General features: G+C 40.9%; 1 protein-coding gene across 14 annotated transcripts in view; it reads left to right on the plus strand.

The window, feature by feature from the left end:
- Positions 1-18,234, plus strand: part of LOC111950753 (phosphatidylinositol-binding clathrin assembly protein) — a 53,549-nt gene extending 35,315 nt beyond the window's left edge. For 5 of the 14 annotated variants that reach the window (XM_070434325.1, XM_070434326.1, XM_070434329.1 and 2 more), the window contains 11 exons: positions 840-923; positions 1,282-1,362; positions 1,604-1,714; positions 3,472-3,570; positions 4,516-4,546; positions 4,652-4,751; positions 6,141-6,164; positions 10,787-10,846; positions 14,502-14,606; positions 15,583-15,686; positions 16,627-18,234. In XM_070434325.1, the coding sequence (XP_070290426.1) occupies positions 840-923; positions 1,282-1,362; positions 1,604-1,714; positions 3,472-3,570; positions 4,516-4,546; positions 4,652-4,751; positions 6,141-6,164; positions 10,787-10,846; positions 14,502-14,606; positions 15,583-15,675 (788 nt within the window). In that variant the 3' untranslated portion in view covers positions 15,676-15,686; positions 16,627-18,234. Of the gene's footprint in view, positions 1-839; positions 924-1,281; positions 1,363-1,603; positions 1,715-3,471; positions 3,571-4,515; positions 4,551-4,651; positions 4,752-6,140; positions 6,165-10,786; positions 10,847-14,501; positions 14,607-15,582; positions 15,687-16,626 lie in introns of those variants that run through there. The other 9 variants (XM_070434333.1, XM_070434334.1, XM_070434338.1 and 6 more) reach the window with 7 other exon arrangements.
- Positions 18,235-21,745: the final 3,511 nt, after the last annotated feature.

The raw sequence follows: 21,745 nt of genomic DNA on the forward strand, positions 1-21,745 counted from the left end.
ATTGTTCCTTACCTGTGTGTGTCATAGCATGTCCTTTACTATGTTTCCTTACCTTACCTGTGTGTGTTCATAGCATGTCACTTTACTATGTTTCCTTACTTATGTGTGTTCATAGCATGTCACTTTACTATGTTTCCTTACCTTTACCTATGTGTGTTCATAGCATGTCACTTTACTATGTTTCCTTACCTTATGTGTGTTCATAGCATGTCACTTTACTATGTTCCTTAGCTTACCGTGTGTTCATAGCATGTCACTTTACATGTTTCCTTACCTTATGTGTGTTCATAGCATGTCACTTTACTATGTTTCCTACCTTATGTGTGTTCATAGCATGTCACTTTACTATGTTTCCTTACCTTATGTGTTTTCATAGCATGTAACGTTACTATGTTCCTTACCTTTACCTATGTGTGTTCATAGCATGTCACTTTACTATGTTTCCTTACCTTATGTGTGTTCATAGCATGTCACTTTACTATTTTTCCTTAGCTTTACCTGTGTGTGTTCATAGCATGTCACTTTACTATGTTTCCTTACCTTATTGTGTCATAGCATGTCACTTTACTATGTTTCCTTACCTTATGTGTGTTCATAGCATGTCACTTTACTATGTTTTCCTTACCTTATGTGTGTTCATAGCATGTCACTTACTATGTTTTCCTTACCTTATGTGTTTTCATAGCATGTAACGTTACTATGTTCCTTACCTTACCTATGTGTGTTCATAGCATGTCACTTTACAACTTCTCTCTTTTTTTTTCTTGCATTTTTTTAAGTGTAAAGAAAAACAATCCACATTGTTGATTTGAATTTTCATTTTATTTTTGATTCTCCAGATCATTACAATCCCTTTATTGTTTCGAGCTCTTCCATTGCATCTGATCATGAGCACACAGTGCGGATAGAGCAGTTTATCTCAGGTACTATGACTGGGAACCTGACTGACCTGTTTTCTAAACTCCTGGAAGCATAGGACCCTGAACTTATGCCGGGTTCATGTTTGCTCTAGTCTAGTTGCTTCCCTGATTGCTGTTTGCCTTTAGTGCTAACATTTTAGTATTTTGCGTTTGTTTGAGGTGGCTTTTAATTCTTTTTTTAGTTCTCTTCCTTTTTCTCAAACTGCTGAGCTAGATATATATTAATTGACTTGATCTTCTTGCTTACTTTTCTGGAGCTATACTACTTTTCATTTGATGTGTTTTTCGTTATTTCTAATCTTGTTTCTAAACCCCCATCTCTTTGCCTTTCTCCCCTCCTGCTTGCCTCTGGTTGTGTCAGACTCTTTCTGTGGGCCAGCATCATACCCTACCACACCTCTCTTCCAGTCTGAGCCCTCTGCTGTAGCTGGTCTATTTGGAGGTAGGTACCTGGGGCTTGCCATTCCTACTGCCCCCTGTCTACTCTCTGGCCTGAAAAAACAACAACTTGGGTGTACAGAATATATTTAAATGATCAAGAAGAGTGTCCACAAAGTTGACGGCACGATCATACTTAAGTTAACAAGCGAAATAAAGACTTCCGTTTTGCATCAGAAAGCTTTATAGCTCGATTAATGCCTCAGCTAATATCAGCATCAACACTCTTGCTTCCTCTTAACCAGGATTCTCAGTGTCTTCCACCACGCAACCCCAGACCGCCAGAGGCCTTAACGTCAACTTTGACTCTGTGTTTGGCAATAACTCAGCCTCCGCCAACAATGTTGACTCTGCTGGTAAGGATCATACATTCCTCGACCTCTCCCAATTCCCCATCCCTCTCTTCACATGCACAAGCTCCACATAGAAGTTACCCTTCAGCACAGATCTAGGATCAGCAATTAGATCACATCCACACTGCTGCCCACTGGGCCCAACTCACCTCGTGACTGGGGGCATCTCACCTCATGGGCCATCGCTGGGCTTGGATGTTTTGGAAAGGAATTCAAAATACTTGCAGTGAGTGCTTGATCAATGATTGAGAAAATGTACCCCCATGAGATATGGTCATGAATGATTTGCTTTGAAATGTTCCAAAAGTAGCATTCATGTTTATTTTTGTTGTTGTTATTTTGCATGGGAAAGCGCAGCCTTCCCTCAGGGATTCACATGCACTTTTCAATTACCTGTCTGTCATTCGACACATGGCGGGTTTCATAACTGGCACGATCTGCTCCGGTGCCTCCGAGCTCCTTTAGCCATAAATTCTTGAACTCTTTCACTGCCACGGCCGGGGCCTGGAACATGACAGTTTGTCATGAACAGAACCCAAAGACTCAGGGTAGTGCTGTCCTCATCTTCTCACTGCAATGTAACACTTCTCYATCATATTGTCTAATCTTGCATGAAATGGAAGAGCTTAGGAAATGAGTATTGGCACCATTTCAACTTCTCTCGACATAGCCTTCTGCCCCTGAGTAGTTATGCCTACAAAGTCATAAGTACATCMCAGAAAGGTGCATTTGGCAGCAAAGTGCCTTTTGGTGCTCAATAAAGCGTATAGTGAAGAGYGGAGAATGTACACATACACTACCGGTGAAAAGTTTTAGAACACCTACTCATTCAACGTTTTTTCTTTATTTGTACTATTTTCTAYATTGTAGAATAATAGTGAAGRCATCAAAACTATGAAATACAACATATGGAATCATGTAGTAACCAAAAGTGTTAAATAAATCAAAATGTATCTTATATTTGAGATTCTTCAAATAGCCAMCCTTTGCCTTGATGACAGCTTTGCAAACTCTTGGCATTCTCTCAACCAGATTSACCTGGAATGTTTTTCCAACAGTCTTGAAGGAGTTCCCACATGCTGAGCACTGATTGGCTCAAACGCATTATGAAGGAAAGAAATTCCACAACTTAACTTTTAACAAGGCACACCTGTTAATTGAAATGCATTCCAGGTGACTACCTAATGAAGCTGGTTGAGAGAATGCCAAGAATTTGCAAAGCTGTCATCAAGGCATATTTGAAGAATCTATTTGAAGAATCTCAAATCTAAAATACATTTTGATTTGTTGAACACTTTTTTTTKTKTWYWMYAYRWKWYYMCAYRTGTKWTWTYWYAKWKTTKWKRTSTYYWCWMTWWTWYTMYAMWRTRKASAMWAKWRWAAAWAWARAAAAAACTTGATGAGTAGGTGTTCTAAAACTTTTGACCGGTGGTGTACATGTATCTAATGTGTGGGTTTTGGGGTGCTTCACTCACAATCTCACCATTGTTTTGTTTCTCTCCCTTGTCCATTGGGTGAACACACACTTTGGGCCTTGGCTGTATTATGGCACATGACTGGGTGAGTTGACTACACACTCCTCAGTCCTGGACTGCGCCAGCAAACTTATTGTCATTTTCACGTGCGACATCTGCTTCCCACCGCTCACGTTAATCACATCCTCTTTCCTGTCTCGTCTGTGGCGTTCTGTCTTTTACCCCCTCCCACCCTCCATCCTTTTTTTATTAATAATGTTTTAGGTGGCGTCCTCAAACCCACAGTKGCCTCYTCGCCCAGCCAGGGGCTAATCCCAAACGGGCAGCAGCTTGGGAAGCTGGTGTCGGATGACCTGGACTCATCCTTGGCCAACCTTGTGGGCAGTATGTATCATCAACGTGCTCCTTAGGTCTTACTCCCACCATACTGTAATGATCACATTTTATTTGTCACATGCGCCAAATACAACAGGTGTAGTAGACCTTACAGAGAAATACTTAAAAAAAAATGAAAAATGAAATAAAGTAACAAATAATTTAAGAGCAGCAGTAAAATAACAATAGTGAGGCTATATACGGGGGTAACAGTACAGAGTCAATGTGCAGGGGCACCGGTCAGTCGAGGTAATTGAGGTAATATATACATGTGGGTAGAGTTATTAAAGTGACTTATGCTTAGATAATAACAGAGAGTAGCAGCAGCGTAAARGGGGGGGGRAWKSMARKWRKYYKGGKWRSCMWTTKRWTWRRWKKTYMRGRAWYYTWWKGSYTKGGGGTAAAAGCTGTTTAGAAGCCTCTTGCACCTAGACTTGGMTCTCCTGTACCACTTTCCGTGCAGTAGCAGAGAGAACAGTCTATGACTAGGGTGGCTGGAGYCATTGACAATTTTTTGGGCCTTCCTCTGACACCGCCTGGTGTAGAGGTCCTGGATGGTAGGAAGCTTGGCTCCAGTGATGTACTGGGCCGTACCCACTACCYTCTGTAGTGCTTTGCGGTCAGAGGCCAAGCAGTTGCCATACCAGGCAGTGATGCAACCAGTCAGGATGCTCTCGATGGTACAGCTGTAGAACCTTTTGAGGATCTGAAGACCCWTGCCAAATCTTTTCAGTCTCCTGAGGGGTAATAGGTTTTGTCGTGCCCTCTTCACGACTGTCTTGGTGTGCTAGAAATAATGGTCCGCTGCATATGTGCTATTGATACTTAACATTTTAGCAGACCATCTGCCAGATGRAGTGTCACATGCCATCTCTTTTGGTGTATTTTAATGAGATATGGTCGMGTCAGCGGCTCTATGCGCTCAACTAACAATGTATTCTCTCTCCTTTTTAGATTTGGGAATTGGCAATGGTGTGGCAAAAAAGTAAGAATGCAATGATACGGAACTGGAATGACTAATTATAATTTTTTACCATACTGACATATTGCAGTTGAATGAAAATAATTAGCATTTCCATTTCCTATGTAGTGATATTCATTGGAGTCAGCCTGGTGAGAAGAAGTTGACAGGTGGATACAATTGGCAACCAAAGAGTGCTCCCTCTACCACATGGAACCCTGCCACCATGGTAAGTTTGTTTGGAATAAGTMTTTTTTTACTATAGTATCCAAAGTTCTGATCACAAAATTGTAATGCATTGATCAATATTAATCGTACTGCTACTTGTGTGTATGTACTGACATGTATGTGTAACTGATAGATAGATGCTCACTACATCTTTTTAAATATAGTGCATTCGAAAGTATTCAGACCMCTTGACTTTTTCCACATTTTATTACACTACAGCCTTATTCTAAAATGTATTAAATTAATATTTTTCCTCATCAATCTACACACAATACCCCATAATGACAAAGCGAAGACATGAGGTCGAAGGAATTGTCCGTAGAGCTCCGAGACAGGATTGTGTCGAGGCACAGATCTGGGGAAGGGTACCAAAACATTTCTGCAGCTTTAAAGGTCCCCAAGAATACTGTGGCCTCCATTCTTAAATGGAAGAAGTTTGGAACCACCAAGACTCTTCCTAGAGCTGGCTGCCCGGCCAAACTGAGCAATCGGGGGAGTAGGGCCTTGATCAGGGAAGTGACAAAGAACCCAATGGTCACTCAGACAGAGCTCCAGAGTTCCTCTGTGAAGATGGGAGAAACTTCCAGAAGGACAACCATCTCTGCAGCACTCCACCAATAAGGCCTTATGGTAGAGTGGCCAGGCGGAAGCCACTCTTCAGTAAAAGGCACTCTCAGACCATGAGACCATTCTCTGGTCTGATGAAACCAAGATTGAACTCTTTGGCCTGAATTTCGAAGCGTCATGTCTGGAGGAAACCTGGCACCATCCCTACAGTGAAGCATGGTGGTGGTAGCATCATGCTTTGGGGGTGTTTTTCAACGGCAGGGACTGGGAGACTAGTCAGTATCGAGGGAAAGATGAATTGAACAAAGTACAGAGAGATCCTTGATGAAAACCTGCTCCAAATTTGCWAAAAATTCTAAACCTGTTTTTGCTTTGTCATATTGTGTGTAAATTGAGGGGGGGAATAGTTTAATCCATTTYAGAATACGGCTGTAATGTAACAATGTGGGAAAWGTCGAGGTGTCTGAATACTTTCAGAATGCACTGTATATGTAAATTGTACAGTATTTTGTCTGTCTTTTTCCTTTTGTGTCAGACCCCAGTAAGACAAGCTGTCACCATTAGTGTCAGCTAATGGATCCTATAAAATAATATGATTTATGAAAAGAAATGTGCTTTTTCCTCATCTGCTTTGGGAATTGTTTATCCAACACAAACACTGCTTGGTTTAAGTTCCTGATGCATACAGATCATAWGGACAGAAAGCACCAATGGTGTGTGGTTTTKCTCTGTGTTCACTAAACATTGTTGTTACAATATTTTCTAATCTGTTTCTCAAATGTCTTTTGCRTTGTATAAATGTTCTCCTGGGGAAAAAATACAGAACGGCATGCATTTCCCACAATACGTAAGTCTCAATGGTTGTACTATTTCCTGCTCTTTGACCAAAGCTGGCATGCCTGGTATTAACCCCACACATKCACCCAGCCACGTGTTCTCTCTGACCGGTGTGGTCTGCACCATGGGCTTCTTCTGACCTGTTGACCTCAATCTAACACMGAACCCACAGCATGACCTGTCCTGTCCTGACTTTCCTCTCCTCCTTATTGCAGCCCTTTGTTCTCCAGAGGCTGGTTTATACTAGGTCTGACAACATGTCTGTAGACCATTAGAATGGTACAAGTGTCCATGGACAGTCGTTAGACCTACTGTAGGAAAAAAACATCCTTTGTCGTATTTTGTTATTGAACTTCTGGTCACACCTTGCTCAGTGCCTGCGTCACGAGGGTCACATACTGCCTGTATAATAATTACATGACTGTTGTGACATCATGACAGTTATAACATGACATGTGAGCCGTGAGAAAATATTTGGAATATATCTGAATTTCTACAATAAGAACAAATGTTTTGCCACTGTGTGCCCTTCTCGTATGTGTTGAGGGCAATGGTGTTAACCACTAGACCACCCCAACTCAGTTAGTTATTAAACTCAGTGTCTGTAAGCTGATCTCACCTGTTTCTCGACACTTTCAAACATCATTATTAAGACTTGGTCATCTAAGCTTAATGACTCAAGTGAAGKGTTTCACAAAAAAAGTATGTTTTGTGAGTGGGTAACATTCAACAAAAAAAACTATGTTTCAGCTATTATCAAGTGAACACTTATGGAAATATACTGAAAGACCATGGTATATTTGTCTATTGATACGGACGAGTCTGATTTGAAAAGAGAAACTGGGGTATGATCTTAGGTAACTGCATGGTTGATAACTCACACTTTATTTTTTTTAATAAAAAAAAAAAAAATTTATACACGTTTTCACCAGTTATTACTTTGCCGTAAGGCTTTTCCTCATTCTCCCCTYGTGGTTGTTTCTTCTGAACAGGGTGCAAAACAGCATGTTGACTGGAAGCCTATCTACCACAGTGTCAAAKCTGTCTAGCGAGACATACCCTATCCCGATTTGGTTATCACCCCCTGATTTGTATAAAGTTCTACCTTGCTCAACTCGGATAACATCACCAACAGTCAACATGTTTTGCACATCACCTCCTTTCATTGAAAATKACTGCTTTCCATTTGGTCTYTCTAAATAGTATCTGGTGATCCTCCCATATTTTCCTATTCAAGCAAATTTCTGCAATGACCGAAATATTGACTGCTGAGTATGCTTTTATGCAAAGCATTTGTGATCAATGTGAGAAGTTGAAAAAGGACTTTTGGATGTTCGAAACAAGTGCCGACTGTAATGACCCCAACATTTATTCTTTGTACATCCTCTGTTAATTCTGACCCTTTTCAATGGCTTGATTGCTGATGAAATATTTCCTTCACGAGTGTGCCCTTTTCAAGCAACTGAATGGCCTGTGATGAAACAAATCAGGGTTTGTTACTTACTACTGTGGGGGCTGTGTGATAGTCTATCAGTTCCTCTATACAAGCCCCCCTCTGTCTTTTTCAGCAGAGCAGCTCTGCACCTGCAAGTAACAGCTTCTTGCTTCAGGGCTCTCTCGCTCTCTCTGTGCTTAAGATTCCCACACAGCTCTTCTGGTTAGCCCTAACATACACTGTAAGGGTAAACTAGGGGAAATRGGGACAGGCATGCAACAAATGGTTCCCAGATGTTCCATTAGTCTTGCCAAAGTGGAAGCAGGCAGGCAATGAGTATAAAGTGTTGCATGTGAATTGGACAATTGTAGCTTGTCAGAGAGATGAACAAAGACAACATTGTTCAGGTGGGTTGTTTCTGGAGAGGACCAAATTTACTAAGTTTGCACCTGTTATTTTGTAAAAGTGATTCATTAACTAAACATGAATATTAAACTGTCTTTATTTACACTAAGTTAYAGTGCCTGTAGAAAGTTGACACTCCGCCTGGATTTCTTCACATTTTGTGTTACAAAGTGGGATTAAAATTGATGTAATTACCATGTTTTTGTCCACGATCTACACAACATACACAACTCTAATATAAAAAGGTGAATGAAAAATAAAATACTAATATACCTTCATTAGATAGGTGTTAGAAACAMCTTTTGCAGTGATTACAGCTGTAAGTCTCCTAGGGTGAGTCTCATAAGAGCTTTGCCCATTATTCTTTTCAAAGATTTTTCAAGCACTGTCAAGTTGTTCGGGATCATGGATAGACGGCAATTTTCAAGTCTTGACATAGATTTTCAAGCAGGAACATTCACTGTCTTGGTAAGCAGCTCCAGTGTAAATTTGGCTTTGTGTTGTAGGTTACTGTCCTGCGGAAAGGTGAAATCCTCTCCCTGTGATGCAGCCACCACCATGCTTGAAAATAAGGAGGCAGTTACTCTGATGTTGTGTTGGATTTGTCCCAAACATAAGGCTTTGCATTTAGGCCAAAAATGTTATTCCTTTGCTGTGTTTTTTTTCAGCATTACTTTGGTGCCTTGTTGCATATTTTGGAATATTTGTATTCTGTATATTTATATATTTTCACTCTGTCATTTAGGTYGTTATTGTGGAGTCACTAAAATGTTGTTGATCCAGCTTTAGTTTTCTCCCATCACAGCCATTGAACTCKGTAGCTGTTTTAAAATCAACATTGGSCTCAGGGTGACATCCTTGAGCAGTTTCATTCCTGTCCTGCAGCTCAGTTCAGAAGGACAACTGTATMTTTGTGACTGGGWGGTTTAATACATAATCCACAGCATAATTATTAACTTRACCATGCTTAAAGATATATTCAATGTCTGATTTGTTATTGTTACTCATCTACCAACCATTGCCCTTTATGCTTTCAAAAAGGTTTTTGTAATTTATGCTTTCCCTGGTTTTTGTAATTTAATCTGTGCTTGAAATTCAATACTTGACTGAGGGACCATGCATGTGCGCACACAGTGGCAAGAAAAAGTATGTGAACCCTTTGGAATTACCTGGATTTCTGCATAAATTGGTCTGAAAATTTGATCTGATCTTCATATAAGTCACAACAATAGACAAACATAGTGTGCTTAAAATAATAACACACAAATTATTGTATTTTTCTTGTCCTAATACATAATTTAAACATTCAGTGTAGGTTGGAAAAAGTATGTGAACCCCTAGGCTAATGACTTCTCCAAAGCTAATTGGAGTCAGGAGTCAGCTAACCTGGAGTCCAAATCAATGTGACGAGATTGGAAATGTTGGTTAGAGCTGCCTTGCYCTATAAAAAACACTCACAAAATTTGAGGTTGCTATTCACAAGATGCTTTGTCTGATGTGAACCGTGCCTCAAACAAAAGAGATCTCAGAAGACCTAAGATTAAGAATTGTTGACATGTATAAAGCTGGAAAAGGTTACAAAAGTATCTCTAAAAGCCTTGATGTTCATCAGTCCACTGTAAGACAAATTGTCTCTAAATGGAGAAAGTTCAGCACTGTTGCTACTCTCACTAGGAGTGGCCATCCTGCAAAGATGACTGCAAGAGCACAGAGCAGAATGCTCAATGAGGTTAAGAAGAATCCTAGAGTGACAGCTAAAGACTTACAGAAATCTCTGCAACATGCTAACATCTCTTTTGACAAGTCTACGATACGTAAAACACTAAACAAGAATGGTGTTCATGGGAAGACACCATGGAAGAAGCCACTGCTGTCCAAAAAGACGTTGCTGCACGTCTGAAGTTTGCAAAGGTGCACCTGGATGTTCCACAGCACTACTGGCAAAATATTCTGTGTACAGATGAAACTACAGTTGAGTTGTTTGAAAGGAACACACAACACTATGTGGAGAGAAAAAGGCACAGSACACCAACATCAAAACCTCATCCCAACTGTAAAGTATGGTGGAGGGAGCATCATGGTTTGGGGCTGCTTTTCTGCCTCAGGGCCTGGACTGCTTGCTATCATCAACGGAAAAATGAATTCTCAAGATTATCAAGACATTTTGCAGGAGAATGTTAGGCGATTGAAGCTCAACAGAAGTTGGGTGATGCAACAGGACAACGACCCAAAACACTGAAGTAAATCAACAACAGAATGGCTTCAACACATGAAAATACGCCTTCTGGAGTGGCCCAGTCAGAGTCCTGACCTCAACCCGATTGAGATGCTGTGGCATGACCTCGAGAGCAGTTCACACCAGACATCCCAAGAATATTGTTGAACTGAAACAGTTTTGTAAAGAGGAATGGTCCAAACTTGTTCCTGACTGTTGTGCAGGTCTGATCCGCAACTACAGAAAACGTTCTGTCTTAGTCATTCAAAAAGTAATGTCAACACCTGTTATTTCATACAGAGTGAGTCCATATAACTTAATATGTGATTCGTTAAGCAAAATTAGACTTTGGAACTAATTTAGGCTTGCGTAAACCAAGGGGATGAATTCTTGTGCAACGACCATTTTAGTTAATACATTTTTATTAAGGGGGTCTAGACTTTATATAGGCACTGCCACTTAGGGTACGCTTTTATCCAAAGAGACTTAGCATATCACTGACTGCATATAACATGACTAACTTTCTGTAAAAGTGTCCTGGTTCATTGAGTGATCATCTTTGCTTGTGTCATCTCAGGCACCATCTGTCATGGCCTTCCCTGCAACGACGCCGACGGGGATGATGGCATATGGAATGGTAAGTACTTTGGGGGTGGGGTTTATCTTTTCAATCTCATGAAGCCATTCCTCGGAACCCTTTTTATATATACAGTACCAGTCAAAAGTTTGGACACCTACTCATTCAAGGATTTTTATATTTTTWAAATATTTTTTTACTATTGTCTGCATTGTAGAATAATAGTGACATCAACACTATGAAATATCACATGGAATCATGTAGTAACAAAAAAGTGTTCAACAAATCAAAATGTATTTTATATTTGCGATTCTTCAAAGGAGTCTTTGCCTTGATGACATCTTTACAAACCTTTGGCATTCTCTCAACCAGCTTCACCTGGAATGCTTTTCCAACATTCTTGAAGGAGTTTCCACATATGCTGAGAACTTGTTGTCTGCTTTTCCTTCACTCTGCGGTCCAACTCATCCCAAACCATCTCAATTGGGTTGAGGTCAGTTGATTGTGGAGGCCAGGTCATCTGATGCAGCACTCATCACTCTCCTTCTTGGTCAAATAACCCTTACACAGCCTGGAGGTGAAAAACAAACGACAGTCCCACTACGCCATTCCATATGGTTTGAGCTTATCGCTGCAGAATGCTGTGGTAGCCATACTGGTTAAGTGTGCCTTGAATTCTAAATAAATCAGACAGTGTCACCAGCAAAGCACCATCACACATCCTCATCCATGCTTCATGATAGGAACCACACATGCGGAGATCATCCGTTCACCTACTCTGCGTCTCACAAAGACACAGCGGTTGGAACCAAAAACCTCACATTTGGGCTCATTAGACCAAAGGACAGATTTCCACCGGTCTTCTGTCCATTGCTCGTGTTTCTTGGCCCAAGCAAGTCTCTTCTTCTTATTGATGTCTTTTTAGTAGTGKTTTYTTTGCAGCAATTCGACCATGAAGGCCTGATTCACGCAGTCTCCCCTGAACAGTTGATGTCTCTTACTTGAGCTCTGAAGCATATATTTGGGCTGCAATTTCTGAGGTGCAGTTAACTCTAATGAACTTATCCTCTGCAGCAAAGGTAACTCTGGGTCTTCCTTTCCYGTGGCGGTYCTTATGAGAGCCAGTTTCATCATAGCGCTTGATGGTTTTTGAGACTGCACTTGAAGAAACTTTCAAAGTTCTTGAAATGTTCCCGGATTGACTGACCTTCATGTCTTAAAGTAATGATGGACTGTTGTTTCTCTTTGCTTATTTGAGCTGTTCTTGCCATAATATGGACTTGGTATTTTACCAAATAGGGCTATCTTCGGTATACATACCACCCCTAACTGATTGGMTCAAACGCATTAAGAAGGAAAGAAATTCCATAAAAAGGCACACCTGTTAATTGAAATGCATTCCAGGTGATTACCTCATGAAGCTGGTTAAGAGAATGCCAAGAGTGTGCAAAGCTGTCAAGGCAAAGGGTGGCTATTTGAAGAATCTCAAATATGAAATATATTTTTATTTGTTTAACACTTTTTTTTGGTTACTACATGATTCCACATGTGTTATTTCATAGTTGATGTCTTCACTATTATTATACAATGTAGAAAATAGTRCAAATAAAGAAAAACCCTGGAATGAGTAGGTGTGTCAACTTTTGACTGGTACTGTATATCTAACATTATTATTTTTTACACGTTCTGAGAATGTTGCTCCATACTGTAGCAAACCTTTTTGGAGCTTTGTGAATACCACATTCAGTACATKAATTGATGTTGATTACATTTTTAAGCCTTCTGTTTGTCAGGAAGAAATTATCATTCCACTTACTTTGAACCAATGACAATTGTTTGCTAGGTTGACTTCTGCAAAAAAAGAAATCCTTTAGCTCTGGTTCACTCCAGGGCCCGGGTTCATAAAGCGTATCATAGTAGGATCAGTTTAGCCTTTTTAGATTMAAATGAATGGACCGAGGGGGCCTGAACCTGTATCAGCACTCCTACTTATAGACACTTTATGAATACAGGCCTTTCCAATGCAAAGGTGACCATTCCTGTGCTTTTAAAGAAGCTAATAATAATAATTAAAATGTACTATTTCACCAGCATAATACTGCAGTAGCACAGATTTGGTTGACTTCCACTGTAGGGCTGGCACAATTAACGTATTATCGTGTAACTGACGATTATGGATGAAGACCATGAAAATAAAATAACTGTCAAAACGTTTWTTTWWATTTTTATTATTATTGTGGAACAAACAACTGACTGAAGACTGGACGGCCAGGCAAAACTCCATGACCGTCAGAGCCCTACTCCAGTGATGAGTTGGTGGTGAGAGGGCTGGTGCTCTTGTCAGCGGCGGTGATGTTGTGGGGGGTTAAAGAGCTGCTGAGAGCTACAGACCAAAGTGCCACTCCACTGTGTCTGTCACGATTGATGTATTGTAACAGRCCCACAATGTGGTTACTAAAGTCTGATTTGGATATACATTTGGCTGTTTACGTTGCAAAACATTTATAAGTTGTCCCTTTTTYGGGTTTAGAAGAAGTGACTGCTAAATGCTAACTCCCATTCGTATAAGCTGGTGGCATAGCTAGCACTTAGAAATCGGTGGTGGTAGTCAGTCATTTTTAACTGTAATGCAGTTGATTGGTTAAGATCACATGAACATATATTGGGGTTGACATCCATACAAGCATTATACTTAGATTTTTACCTCAACATAGGTTATTATTTATATGTGTATTTTACACTAACTAGGCAAATTTTGCTTGGGGGGCAATGAGGAGATTCGGGATCTTTCCCCCGCCGTTTCCATTGCAATTCCATTGTTTTGGTCGGGTTTGATTGACCTCTTTACCGCATGTATACCATAGAATAAATAGAACGGGCGTCCCCATTCAAGGCAATTATAGAATAACGGCTGGACTGGCAGCCATGGGTGCAAATCAGGAAGTAAAACAGGAAGTGTACCCATCAATATGTGCTGTGATTTGTTGATTCAACTCAACTGACATTACAAAAAATATTCCATTGCATGAGCCACATCAGTTAACATCATTTGAATGAACATTCCTACATTACCATGGAAATAATTGCATTTCAATACCAGGCAGCCATTGTGAGTGTACCCATGATTTTACCAGTCAAATTGCCAGGGATAGAGGTTCCTAGGCCATTTTATTCATTCTATTTCTTTGGGGAATACCTTTTATGTTTTTAAATCAGTTTGGCTTTTGAAGCATGTAACACTCGGACCAATTTGTGGCAGTGTATTGCACAGTATAGTGTAAACTATGGTCTCGTTAATTTCTACATCCACAGACGAGCCAAAGGGTTCATGACGAATCAAATGGAAAAGTGACAGATGTCTTGTAACGATTGACAATGCCAAGCGCTACTCATACTCTCAATGCATCACAAGATGGGCTGATTCAGCTGTAGTGGTTAACTTTTACTCCCCAGTGCTTGTCTCATTAAGGAGCTACTGTATGTTTGAACTACAGTTAATTAGTCATGAGTCAAATCAGCCGAGGAACTTAAACAATGATTTTGTTCTGTTCAAATTCCACTGCGCTTGAGACTGAGACATCGTACAACTACATAACCCGTCATGTCTCACTGAAATAACACGAGCAGTTATGTTGGAATGATTGCAATTTCTTCAGCAGTATGTCGTTTTGATTTTCACAATTTAAATTTTGTTTGCTTGTTTGTCTTTCTTCAGCCTCCCCAGATGGGTTCCATGGCCATGATAAACCAACCCACCATGATGTACAGCCAACCGGTTGTGAGGCCGGCCAACCCCTTTGGCCCGGCCCCAGGAGCACAGGTACAGGTGCTCTCCATTCTACTCCCTTCCCCAGTAGCTTTCATCTGAACGGAYGCCAAGGAGTAGGGTGAAGTTGCCCCCTAGACGCTGATCTTGGGTCAGTTTAGAATTTCCCCCACTAATGGCTATGKTTAGGAATGGGTGAGGGGAAACTGAGCATAGATCTGTACATAGGGGAAATTTCACCCTGGAGCAGATCCCAACTCTTCTTGCTTTCTGAGGAGAGGTGCCTGGCTAAATTGTCCAMGTCCTTGAACTAGTATCTATCAGAATGGGGTCAATTCCATTTTAATTCGGCAAGTTTATTTAAMTTTAATTCCAAAATTGGATTTGATCTCTGCTATCTAAGTCTGATTCTGTGGCCAAATGAACTCCCACTGAGGTGGTCTGCCTGTTGTCTGTATGGAAAAATCTGTCTGCAGGAAGCATCGTCCAGTACCACAAGCCATTCTCCATCAAAGTGGTATTGGAATACACACATAGGTATTCCATATATCACTGTTAAATGATGTAATGTGGCATAAAGAATTATATTCCGGAGGGCAATTGGAATTCTGTGTTTTGGGACTTCTATTCAGAATGCGCTTCCACATTCACCCTCATGCCATTTCAGTGATGTTGTGAAAATGTATGCATGCACTCACTACTGTAAGTCTCTATGGATATGTACACCCTCATCCTGGTTTCATCTCTTCAGTAGGCTCTAAATCAGAAYGGTAGCAACCTTAGGAGAATATATTTTGGGGAAGCAGGGTTTMTTTTCTGACACGATACTCTGATCTGCTGTCCTCATGTCAAGAGTTGTAAGGTTTTACCTCCACACTGAACGTGTTAGGCAGCTACACTCTGGACCTGACCTTGTTCTCTCCATTCTACTCCCTTCATATCTGTAGCTAGGTTTTCCCCTCCTCCCGTTTCTTTTTCCCTCTTTAGCTGTTCCTCCATTCCCCTGACCCTGTCATTCTCTCTGAACTAGTCCTCGGCAGCTTCTAGTCCCTCCAGTCAGAGTCCTCTCAGAGCGACAGGAAAGGACCCTTTTGCCCAGCTCTCTCTCAAGGATTTCTTGTAGAACATCTTTAGGTACATGTCCTGTGTGTGTCTTGGCGTGTGTGCTGCATGCTCATATCTGCAAACTTTTGCTCCGCTTGCCGTGTACACAGTGAGTTTGTTGRTTTATTTGTGCTTCAACGACTAACACTGGCTCAGTCATTCCCTTTATAGTCACTCAACCACCTGTAAGATGCCTTGCATGTCTGCACGGAAGTCTGACCGAGRCATTGGTCCATGTGACATTTTGACAGCGTAATAAAAGTAGTACTGTTATTAAACCATATCTATCACTTGATAAACCTTTGAGACATTTCTTTTAAAACACAGCCCCATTTGGTTTGCATCAAATATCAAATCGACATTTGCATAAATTATGTTGTGGAAGTTGACTGTTAAATGCCACCACGTATTTGAGTAATATCGTTTATTTTTTTTATAAAAAAAAAAAACACAGTTAAGTCAAATGTAGACTGCTAAATATGTTGATTATTTTCTCCAGAGTGGACTGACTTCAGCCCTATATGTTTGTTTATCATGCTGCAATTTACATTTTTTGTTTGCATACATCACATTTGCATCAAATTAAATCTAAATGAGGCCGGAATTCAATAGATTGTTCTGCACTGCAATTTCAGGTGTGTTGGATTTGGCCAGCAGTATGTCCTGGATGGAGGGCATTTTGGATTAAAGAATCGTCAGTCCTTGTATGTCGGGGGACCGAATCAGTGTCAATGCCCTCCATTATGGACACTGCTGTGCAAATCAAACACATCTGAGAACACCTGTGTAAAGAAAAACACAATCAAATGATTTTTTTCTTGTATTCTGGCCTATGTTTGTGAAAGAGTTGTTATCAAGGAAAKCAAGGAGTATGAACGTTGTTTGGCATAATCATTTTCTAAAACAAATGCTTTGAATGATAACCCGTCTTAGTGACTGTATTCAGCATGGCCTTTCTTTCTCTTTGCAGATGCAGTTCATGTAACCTGAAAGGGAGGCTTTTGTCCTCTGAAGACAAACCAAGAAGCAGCTAAACTTTCACTTTCAAGTAAAAATCTGTTTTTACTCATCGTCRAGAATATCAGCCCAAATAAGAAAGGACTTGAAGGAATCAAGGGGAGGAAGCCATGTCCAAGACGTGTCAAGTATACGTAGGACAAGGATCCCATTTTGTAATTTGTCTTACGAGAAAAAGTGTGTGCTGCTGTTCTAACCTCTCTACAGGGATCACTCATCCCRTTTGTCTTCTGTAAAAGATTAACATGGTTGTGGAAAGGAAAGGGAGATAATTTGACTTTGCTGTTATGTATAAAAATAGTGGGTTATCACACACAGCTTGATGTTCTTGGGGTGAGGAYGTGGGATGAGTGGAAGAATTGCTTGATCTGATCATCAATTGTGCATTATCTAATTTAACCATCACTGATTAGTAATGCTAACCTCTGTTTTATACCATGATTTCAATATTTTCTCTTTWAAAAAAGTTTTATTACATTTGCAGTAGACATTCCTTGTGTATTGTTAGTATTTATTTATGATTACCCTCGGAGGAAATGGGGGGGGGAAAAATAACAATAATAATAATGTCATTGAACTCTTCCTTGTGGGAGATTTTCAGGTTTATACATGGTTATGATTGATTGTATAATTGGAGTTTGAGTGTGACAGAGTAAAAAATAGTTAATATAAAGATGAAAAAATGTAACTGACTGTCAACAGACAGTTTAGCTCTAATCACTGAACCGGCATAATGTCAAGCACAGTTCTTTGTGGCTCAAAGTCACAACCCTCCATGTGTAAGGGGTGATATGGACATCAAACAAGGGTATTCATTCAATACAGTCAATTCTGTGAGCTAGGGTCTTTTTTGTTGTTGCAAGGGAACATTTTCACGCACTAGCAAAGCACTACATTTGTGATTCGGCGGCATTGYATTGAGATGGATCCGCATTTATGCTTTACGCTTGGCATGTCGTTTATTTTACATGGCTGCCTTTCCAACCTGAATGTGCAGAGTGTCCTTCAGGCTCGGGCCATCTTTACATAGACCAGCACTGGGATTGGAGGAAAGAGGGAGGTGATTTTCACAGGAGGCAGGGGGAAAAGCTGTGATTGTGTCACTGGAGGGTCAGCTCTGTGTAAGTAGTTGAACCCAGGTCTGCCACTATTGGACATCTTTTAAATACTTTGTTTGCTTTAGCCTGTCTGGAGTGCCAGATGRSCTGTGTTAGCAGTTTTGGGACGATTCAATTGGTCCATTAAGCCAGACGAGCTCAATCAAGCACAGATAAAGTGTGAAATGAGTATTTGATCCCATGTCTGGTAAGTGGTCAGAAGGGTCCAGTTAAGCAGGGAGAAATGGAACACTGTTGATCGGTGCTTTGTGTGTGTGTATATAGAAGAGAGCCTATCCCATGATGGAAAGGATATGTGCAGGATGGTCAGAACCTGAAGGTTATTCTATTCATCAAATATTTACTGCATTGTCCCTGCAGATTATATTTTTGTTTATATTAAATATATAAATAAATGTATGCAGACTTTTGGTTGATTWTCCAATAAAGTGCCGTTTCCAGTGTTTTTCTTTTATTCTGTTTTTTTCCCACATAGTGTTTTGCCCCAGTATCTTGAGTTTGTGTGGGTGGATGTGAATGGATGATGGATAATAATGAATTGTAATCAACTGTATTACATACAGAAGTATTGAGTGGCCAAATGAGGTAGATGGGTTTTATATTTGGTGAAGAGGGAGACTAATAAATTGCTCTAATTCCCCACAGGTTATAACCAGGGCTGATTTAACCATGTGAAGCATCATGTGGCATGATTTGCATCATTTGTTTAAGAAAACATTCCCGGACCCTTGCTTTGTAGTTTCATTGCATGTTTAATGGGAATACATGTCTCTGATGCCAACATGAGGCCAATGCTAGATTTACAAAAGTGTGTGTGTGTATCCATGCTTTGGCCTGGCTACTTGAACCTCTTGTGGATGATAGGTAGCTGGCAGGTAGCCTAGTGGTTAGAGCATTGGGCCAGTAACTGAAAGGTTGCTAGATCGAATCCCTGAGCTGACAAGATAAAATCTGTCGTTCTGCCCCTGAACAAGGCAGTTAACCCACTGTTCCTAGGCYGTCATTGTAAATAAGAATTTGTTCTTAACTGACTTGCCTAGTTAGATAAAGGTTGATAAATAAATAAAATGATGTGGCCRGTTGGGGACTAGTTCTCAGGAGCCTGGAGCATCCCTGGGGCTGAGGAGGAGCCTTTGGAGCCGGGGTCTCGGATGGGGAAGGGCCCACCACACTCAGCTTCTGCTCCAGAGGTCCCAGGTGCATGTATCCCTGCTGGACAGTACCAAGTGGGGAAGGGGAGAAGTAGTCCCATATAAGAGATGCATCCTGTCTGGCCTGAGATTTCCCATTGCAACAAGGAAAGACATTGTTACTCTCAGATCGCTACTCTTTCTCGATTGTGTCCACTGCCAAATGGAAGTGGCACAGAGGCAATCCCTAAGGCTCTCTCTCCACCCTTCACTCTCCATAGCCTCTGTCCCTGGGACTTTTTATGGGGGGAGGATTCAATATAGAGCTGAATGTCTGATTCAATACCTTCTGAGTCTAAAATGAATGGCATATTTGTCAAAGGATAGCCAAGTTCTATGTCACATTCATGACTTTGTTTTAGCACTGTACTGAAATCATGTTCTCTTCAATACTGTGGTAAAATGAAATTCCCAAATGAAGTGTAATCACAAGTGAATCAGGAGTGATTTTTAACYTTYATCTAACTAGGCAAGTCAGTTAAGAACAAATTCTTATTTACAATGACRGCCTACCCTGACCAAACCCTCACGAAGCTGGGCCCATTGTGCGCCGCCCTATGGGACTCCCGATCACGGCCGGTTGTGATACAGCCCGGGATCAAACCCAGGTCTGTAGTGATGCCTCGAGCACCGCGATGCAGTGCCTTAGACCGCTGCGTCACTCGGTCCCCCAACCCAATTTAGCAGCACGCATAAGGAACACCCAACCCAAGCAAAAAAGTAATATTTAGCTACAAACTTTAGCTTGTGCTTCCCCTCAGCTGAGGCTGACCTATATATCCATAGACAGATGACACTGGAGGCTGCCAGCACAGCTTTATATTTCTATTGGACTTTGGCTACTAAGAAAATGGAGGAAAATCAAGTAGAGGAAACCATATGATTATTGAGATATGCCCATAGACGTCTAGACACCAATTATATTTTGACTCCAGTTGATGTGTTGAATACAAGAATGGCCTGAGGAGGACCTAATGGGGTCTTGTCTGCAGGTGGGTCTGGCTGCCGTACAGTAGCACACTGAGGTCCTCTGTTGGCCTATGGGCTGCCTCGCTGCAGCTGCCGCTCCTTTCATCCCTCTCCAGTTCTTTGGCCTGCTTCTGAGCCCGCTATGCTTCCGTTGCTGGGTGGAGGGGAGATACAGGGCTGTTGCTTACCCTGTCTGGTGGGAACCATGAAAATCATTAGAAATGGGGAGGAGGGAGGGGGTTAAAATTACATGAATTACTGACTGAAAAATAAAAGCACGTACAGTACCCCTACATGGAGAAAAAATGTTTAGGGTTAGGGGTTGAAAATAATTAGAAGCTTAGTAAATGAAAGCACAATTTTCCAAGAGAGGAACGTACTGGTGGTAGCCATTGTTGGTATAAGTTTTTATCTTGAGTTTAGCTGAGAGGTCATGCCGTCTCCGAGGGAAATGAGTGTTGTCAAATAGTCTTGGGAAGGGTGGTGTGACTCAGTGGCTTCCCGTTCCCACACTGGTGCCCACTTATGGTCAGATTGGTTAGTAAAACAATCATAGGACAATCATCGTCGTCGCCCCCCCCCAAAATAGTTTTTTTTATTTTTTTTTTACGTTTAATCGTGGATCAAAAATGATCAGGTGTATTTCTGTTTGCCCATCAGCTATGCTTCCCATTTCAAATGTGAAATTGTGCATTGATCATTGTTTTTTCAGACGATTGTGATAATTTCAATTTGTATCATCTGTGCACTACTCCACAGATGAAGTTGCAATATCAGATGATTAAGAAACTTGTAAGTGTATTTCAGAAAGGCTAACATATTTATATTTATGCTATATGCTTGTCAATACAGTGGCAGCAACTGTTGCACAGACAAACTCCAAAAGTGACAAGGAGTCACTACTCTGTCCCTCTTGTGCTCTTCCCTTCTTCTAGTCAAGGCGCAACACTACTGGCATCACTGGACAAATGTCATCACTTTTAGCAACAACAAAAAATATATTGTATMATTTCAATTGGAAAGACATCCTAAATCTAGCCGAGAGTTATCATTGCAGTGCCATCCCAGAATTGGTTCGCTGGCTAAACAGTTAATGGCAGCTGCCATTTGTACAAGGACTTGTCAAATAATAATAAAATAAAAAAACATTGTCATCCTCTGATGGTGGACCACGCAGAGCGTTCTTCTTCATGATGGTCTCCTGTTCTGTGGAGTCAGAGGGTACCAGTCCTTCTGTTTGAGTCAGGAAGATGTTTCTGTGGACAGGACAGCAGAGAGATGAGTGAGACCACAGGTGGAAAGCAAGGAGAGCGCTGTTTTACCACAGGTGAGTGGATGAATAGTATAGCATTGCATAGAATTGATTGCATGGTCCCAGATCTGTATGGGCTGTCTTGCCTAAAAATGGCATGACATTGACCATAGGAGTTGGCTATACAAAACAAACTGATCTGGGACCAGGCTATCCAGTTTCAGTCTGACATGATAAACAGCCACATGTAACTGATGATTTTCTGGTTCATAAACAAACAAAAAAAGTATATTTGTTGTTGATGTTCAGTTAATAATACCTTATTTTAAATCTATATTTACCAAAAACATAAAGTTATTTTGGACAGTTAGCTGTCTTGCTCATTAATCCTAGGGTAGGAGCGTAGGGCCAGTAACCGAAAGGTTGCTGGATCGAATCCCCGAGCTGTCAAGCTAAAAATCTGTCGTTCTGCCYCTGAGCAAGGTAGTTAACCCACTGTTCCCCGGGCGCCGATGACGTCAATGACGATTAAGGCAGCTCCTG

The sequence above is a fragment of the Salvelinus sp. IW2-2015 genome, linkage group LG23 (assembly GCF_002910315.2).
Source record: "Salvelinus sp. IW2-2015 linkage group LG23, ASM291031v2, whole genome shotgun sequence".
Lineage (NCBI taxonomy): Eukaryota > Metazoa > Chordata > Actinopteri > Salmoniformes > Salmonidae > Salvelinus > Salvelinus sp. IW2-2015.